The sequence below is a fragment of the Triticum dicoccoides genome, chromosome 5B (assembly GCF_002162155.2).
Source record: "Triticum dicoccoides isolate Atlit2015 ecotype Zavitan chromosome 5B, WEW_v2.0, whole genome shotgun sequence".
NCBI lineage: Eukaryota > Viridiplantae > Streptophyta > Magnoliopsida > Poales > Poaceae > Triticum > Triticum dicoccoides.
The window spans coordinates 337,040,154-337,047,166 of record NC_041389.1 but is presented as its reverse complement, the minus strand read 5'-3'; the positions used below and the strand labels follow the sequence as shown (position 1 = coordinate 337,047,166).

The window sequence follows — 7,013 nt, the reverse complement described above, 5'->3', positions numbered from 1 at the left end:
ATGGATCGTTATGCTTCCAATTAAATTTTTGCACGGCGTGTCGGCTAAATTTGTCCGGGCGCGCTTGACATCGATCAGTGCGTGTACATATACAGATACCAAAATGCTGGTTTCGATCTGACGTGAACTAAACTGCATTAATCAACACGCTACGTCTCTTTTTCTTTGCGATCAAGAATCAATCCAGCTGCGGATTTTGTTTCCAGGGAACGTCAGATTGACGGTTGACGTTTTGCAAACAGATGTTATCCGTCAAAATGAATAAAATGCCTTGACGAACGGTTCTAAAAAAAGCGAATGTCAGACTGTCATAACGCTAGCCAATGTCCTTGTTTTATACCCACTTCGATCCATAAGTGTCATGGTTTTAGTTAGCATATACTCCTTCCGTTCCAAAATAGATGACGATAGTACAAAGTTGGGTCATCTATTTTGAAACGGAGGGAGTAAATCTTTGATTACAGATTGGTGCTCAACAAGTCATTATGCATACATTAAAACTAGCACTAATTAACGGGGAATATAATTATTTATATAAGAACCTAAAGAGAGGTTCGCAGAAGATTAAACAAAACTACTCCCTCCGTCCCTATAATGTAAGACGTTTTTTGACACTACACTATGGGACTGAGGGAGTAACATACATGTTCAACGATGTGACCATATACTCCTTTAAGCACCAGTATATAAGCATCTGCCATTATACATGCAGGTGGTACATGACTCGTTCATACAACGGGTAAATGCTTACTCACCATGTGCCCCCAGTTTTTATAGAAAGATGAAGTACCTATGACATTGTCGCTAGGTTATTGGCAAGACATAAGTGAAAAACAATGCTTTTCTTTCAACTAACTAGAAAAGGAAGGGGGCTCTTAGGCGACTAGACCGAGGAAACCTCCACTACTGGTTGAACTGAAACTCTTGCCTTTCTTTCTCGCCCAGAAATTATCTTGTTATTATCATGGCAGTCTACCACAAAAAAAACAAATTATAAATTATTCAACAGCAAATCTATATGGTTTCTAGTTACAATCGCCAAAATGGTTACCCACGGAGCATCGATAAAAATAAGCAGCTCAATGAAGAGTGTTCCGGAAAGCGGAAACTAGCCTCGGTGATAACAGCAGGAAGAAGGCCAGGACCGAGCCAAAGAACATCTTGGTCAGGTAATGCATCATGTCCATGTCAGAGTCAGTATCCTTGACCTTTCTGGTCGCCATCGCGGAGGCAGAGGGAAGGGCTTCGACGACAGCGTCAGCGAGATCCGAGATGAAGGATGAAGTGCATCCAAGAGCTGGAACCCTGCCCCAGTTCTCAATGCCCGACTCTAGAGCCAACTCCCTGTACTCCATGTCGATTTCCTCCAGTGTCTCGATATGCTCGCTCACGAAGCTGGATTTGAATTTAGCAAATGATGTAAGCGTAGTCGAAAGAGGGTCGCATGGAGTTAAAAAAACAGACTTGAAGATGTACTTTGGACTGTGCATGACTTGAAGATGTAGCTTCAACTTAGATAAACATATATGAAACCAAAATTGTGGTTCGAAAATGGCCACTGACATATTAATATTGACAGATACGGCAAATGACACCAACGCAATAAACACAAACAACACCACAATAAGCAAGCAGCAGACAGGTACATGATGTTCAGGTAGAATTCACATAAGCACACAAAATGCTAAATTAAGATAAAATAGAGCTGGCTGGTAAAGTGATGATGATATTATAATAGTAGGAAATATTGCTACAGAAAGAGTAACAGATGCACTTGAAATTGGTTCCGGTGATCAGTGTGAACAGAAGTACACAAAACCAAAGAAAACAGATAAAGCTGCATCAAAAACCCTTATTGTTGTCCTAAAAATACTGAACTGGTATAGTATAAAAAGTTGATGATTACCTTACTGGGACAGCCAGGAGACTCTTTACACCCTTTTGACCAAGTTCAACTAAAACTTCATCAGTATATGGCTTAAGCCATTGAACTGGTCCCACGCGACTCTGCCATTGCGCAGAAAGGTTAATGTGGGAGCATTAGGTAAAGAAAAGGAGAAATAAAAACTGTGCGATGTCTTCCACCATGTAGATTTGTAGGGTATTATGGTCAAAATTTGGTTTCTAGCTTCTAAGTACAAAAGTATAACATTTATATCCTTGAAATTTCCTACAAAATGCTTTCATAACCCTTAACAGTGATTACAAGATAAGTATTTATTCATCATTTCTCCTTACCTGGTAAGCCAGAGTATGGTCATTCAAGGTTCCTCTGGATTTCAACTCCTCCATGATCAAAGCAATGCAGTCTTCCATCTGATCTCTGTATGGATCTCCAGCATCCTTAACATAAGTAAGTGGTACTCCATGTGCACTGAAGAATATCATAACCTGTGAATTATAAAACATAACGTCAGAATGATATTACCTTCTATTCGTTATTTATTCAACAAAATTGCACTTGCAAAATACATTTCATTTCAGATTTTAAAATACTCTTCAACTTATAACATTATTCACACTCAAAAGTCCATAGAAGTTATAAAGCATTAAATATTGCAGGTCTTTTACAAACAGTCTACTGACATAGCTCTCCTGTGCTCAACCAGAAGAATAACTTTTGTAGGTATTACCGCTTAAATCTATCCAAATAACCAGAAATATTGTAGTGTACAACATCTGCTAAGAATGTTACATTGAGATCACAGTATTGTTTTGACGATTACTTCATCAGAATACTGCTCTAAATTAGCTGCATATATCTCTTTGCAGATCATTTTTCAAGTGCCTAGCATACTTCAGTATTTGGCAAAAATAAGTGGATGCTAAGCTAGTGACTGAGTCGATCTGCATTCTCTAGTACAAACTCATAGTTATATTCCTCATTTCTACTCAATTCAGTTAGAAGTAGTTGAAGTACCACTTCCACCCAATTCAGTAAGAAATACTGGCAAGTAGGGCCGGACACTCAAGTATTTTGAGCGGGGCAAATTACTCGAGTGGGGGCATTTTCTCAAAAATTCAAAAACTGACGCATTTTTCCTAAAAATATAAACAGATTTTATTGGAATATCAAAATTTGAGTGGCCCCCATTGACCTCAATGTGGCTCCACCCCTGCTGGCAAGTAATGCAGTATGCTATTCTCTCAAATGATGGGGTAATGGTTATGCTGAGACTATAAATACAAATACATCTAATGATTTAATTACAACTTACTGTCCAGACTCCAGAGGCAGGGGCCTGTAAAAATTCCCAAAGCACAGGCCCAAGGAAATTTCTATATGAAAGAATGTACAGCACACCGAATGGCTATGCTGCAAGTTTGCAACTAATCCTACAGATCAACAACGACTAATGATACAACCCAGAAGCAAAAACAAGGGATGTGCAAACCTCTTCAGGATTCGTAAAAACTGATAGTTCCTTCTCAATTAAGTCAGCCATTGATTTCACATAGCCCTCACGCTGGTACCAAGATTCAATAATGGAAATTGGCAAGCCAGCAAAGTATGGATCTTCCCTGCACGAATGCCGCCATATCAGATTTTCAGGTTCTACATAGTCTGAAAAATGAGGTTTCATTAAAGAAGGTAATTGCCTACTTGACAATGTTTTGGAGAACGCGGATGCTAGACCCGCTTGTTGATATGGAGTATTGAGGGTACAATGGAAGAACCACAAGCTTTGTAATTTTATCCTTCTTAATCTATCATCAATCAAAATAGTAGAAAAACAGTAAACATCTGTTAAAAAATTGGAAATCACTTAGATAAAACCAAAGTACAAAATTCTTGTCCCTAAAAATGTAATACATGTTGCAAGATAGTCAAGAACATACAAAAAATTACATAGTTAGATTCAACAAAAGTAAAACAAAATCATATTAAAATGAAAATAAGATGGATGGTGACGATGAGATATAAATCTAGAACAATCATATGAGTTAATTAATTACCACAGAAAAATAATAATTGAACAAAAAGACCAAGAAACTATTGTTGCCACTTACAGGAAGAACAAAAGGATTAAAGGCCTTTAAAATCGATTAGGGAGGAGGTCTAACCTGATCGATGGCTTCTTCGGTGAATGGGTACCAATACCGCATTCCAACATATATATCTGCTTCCAAGTTCTTACTTTTTAGTGCAACCTTCAAAGCATTTGCCTGAAGATAAAGTAATTCAGCTAAGAATGTGATAAATCTATTTTATTAAAACAAGTAATACTGAATATGATATATGCAACTATGGTGAAAGTTACAGAGTTTAACGAGTTTGTGGCAAAGCTGCTGAATCACAACTACATAGCTGTTAAACACACACACAAAAAAACAGAGTGTGGTTAGACTGATGAACTTTTACCTGCTCGTCGGTAATTTTCCGCAGAGGTGATCCACCACCAATTGAGGCATACCCCTCTTTACTCTTAGGAGCTCTAAAAGTAGAAATAAGTTTGGCCAGTGGTCTTTGAAGAAACCTGAACAGCCTAGGGAGTCGGATGATATCCTGGGTAACAATTATAAAGTCAAAACTGAATTACCCAGTTGAAAGTACTGAAATCAAACAATAACACAAGATAATTAAGAAACAGATAGGGCTATGTGGTTCGCATTGGGATAACTACCATGCAAAGGACAGCCAGAGATAACATGACTTGTGATAAACAAGAGGCCATAGACTAGGATGATGAGCCTTATACTCTAGCTAGAGACTTAATTCTCTATTATCTCATCCAAAATGATGCATGGCTCTCCCTTTTAGGGCTTCTTCAAATATACCATGATCTACTCAATCTCTTCAGATGAACAGAGAATTTGAACTTAAACCTGTTTCAATTCGAAGCGAACAGTTCTAGTCTATCCTTATCCAAATAATGAAATAATCCTTTATAGGGAGGACATGATCCTTCCTAAGAAAAAATCCCATGTATCTAAAGAAGTTAATCTCTATTCGTCAAACAAATCCTCTGAGGGGGTAAACCTAACTAAGAGAATTAATCATTGGTTACACATAATTAGCAAGGAACATGGGAAGTTGCATTGGAAATTAAGCATGTGGTATGATCACTTACTGGATCAGCAAAGAGGTTGAACAAAAATGGTTGAACATCATTGAGGGTCTCTGGACCACCAAGATTTAATAAGAGCACTCCAACCTTTTCCTCAACAGCATGTGAAGATACACCTTTGACATCTTCATCAAAAGTAGTGCATACATCGGTAGAGGTGGATCTCACAGAAAGATGGTGCTGATGTTTAGGTACCGGACTTCTGTGAACCAAACCAGAGGTTCCCCTTGCTTTTCCACTTGCTGACAACAGCAAGGGTTTAACCTTCCCATGCAAGTTTTGCTCGCATTTGGTAGAACCAGCAAGGTTTGTAGAACATCTGACTTTACCACATGACCTGTCAATGGTAGCACAGTCAACAAAATAACACAACAAAAACAAAAGTTACACTGTATTTCTCCAGGGGAAATATCATGTGAGTATAAACTTCAGCACATCTCAAAATGCAATCAGAAGCTAGATCAATCTATCAACATTATGCTAAATTTATCGCAAATTCACTTCAGACTATCTACTGACCGTAGATTTCTTTAAGCAATATTAATCACTAATTGATCAAATATATCTCAGAAATCATGTCTTATAAACTCATGAATTTATGTGCTGTACACAATCAACAGGACAGTGCATATTTTCAGGATTAATCAACTTTCTTACAGACCATTAGCACTCTGAGCATTCTTGACAACCATTTGATCCATAAACCTGTCTCTAGGTAGAGTCACCTCTAATAAGACAGTTTGATTTTGGCAGTTCCAAACAAACATTAATTTTACTCCATCATGTGTTCAAACTGTGCTGCTCCACGGATGTTCAGAAATGAAAAAACTGCTTCCCTTACAGGTTTCAGGAGCTCCAGACAATTAACTGATTCCAGGATTCGCCACAAGATCCTCACTCCAGAAAAAAAGAACATTGTAGCAAGTGCACATTTTCTTTTACATTGGGTTTAGTTTTGACACAACGGGCGCACAGCGGGGCTAATCCGATTTCGGTGCCAGATAACAACTGAACCATCACAAAATTCTAGCGACCGCGACCGCGACAGCTCCATAACAAAAACCGAAACCCCCCACCGAAATCTAGTTCGCGCCGGCGGCAGCACGCCCGCCATCCAGATCAGCGATCAGATATTAAAAAGAACGAGACAAACACATGAACGGCGAGAAGCGAAGGGCACTCACGTCGTGGAGCCGCTCTTCCCCAAGAATTTCCCGGAGCGCCCCAGATCAAGAGCCCCGGAGCGGACGCACTCCATGGAGGACAAAGGGGAGGGCTGAGCGCGGAGGACGGAGGAGATCTGCAGCGGCTTGCGACTCTGGCGTCTTCTTCCCCTCTCTCCTCACCCTTTCTGGAATCAAAGTTTCTTCGCTTCTCAGTCTGGGTCAAATACGGCAGCGAATCGGCAACTACCCTCTCCCTCGCCCATTCCTTCGCTCACGTTCTTCCACGGAGGCTGTAGGCCCCGCACGGAGCTGGGCGCACCGGATCCCACCGCGCGCTAATCTTGAAGCAGGTTTCACTTGCTTTTTGTACATGAAATTTTAACAAGAAAGAAAAACATGGAAATATATTAAAAAATTCTATGCACACATCATATGAGCCCATAGAAATACTCCCTTCATCAGGAAAATTTTGTCCATCAAATGGATGTATCTAGCACCATATATTCATTGGACGAAGGGAGTAAGTACTAAAACAGGGCAGCAAGTCATTTTTATCTTCTTTTTTGCGGGTGAACTTACTCAAGTGGGATCAATGCCACGGTCTGCATTACAAAGCTCAATAACTTCTGACAAGCCAGAGTTTTTCTTCCGATAAAGGATAGATTTTATTGACTCAAAATGAAGCATCAAAAGGATACAAACACAATAAGTACACACCCGGTCTCTGCATAACTAGGATGCACACAACCAACACCAACTCACACACAAAAACACGCCG

General features: G+C 39.5%; 1 protein-coding gene across 1 annotated transcript; it reads right to left on the bottom strand.

Annotated features, from left to right (window-relative positions):
* Positions 1 to 663: 663 nt before the first annotated feature.
* Positions 664 to 6,467, bottom strand: LOC119308773 (ferrochelatase-2, chloroplastic). Its single transcript, XM_037584917.1, has 9 exons — positions 6,254 to 6,467; positions 5,073 to 5,406; positions 4,364 to 4,507; positions 4,066 to 4,167; positions 3,605 to 3,708; positions 3,396 to 3,522; positions 2,239 to 2,391; positions 1,907 to 2,007; positions 664 to 1,395 (listed from the first exon to the last, which is right to left on the bottom strand). Exons 1-9 carry the CDS (start codon positions 6,325 to 6,327, stop codon positions 1,080 to 1,082), a joined length of 1,455 nt encoding a protein of 484 aa, XP_037440814.1. The 5' UTR covers positions 6,328 to 6,467; the 3' UTR covers positions 664 to 1,079.
* Positions 6,468 to 7,013: the final 546 nt, after the last annotated feature.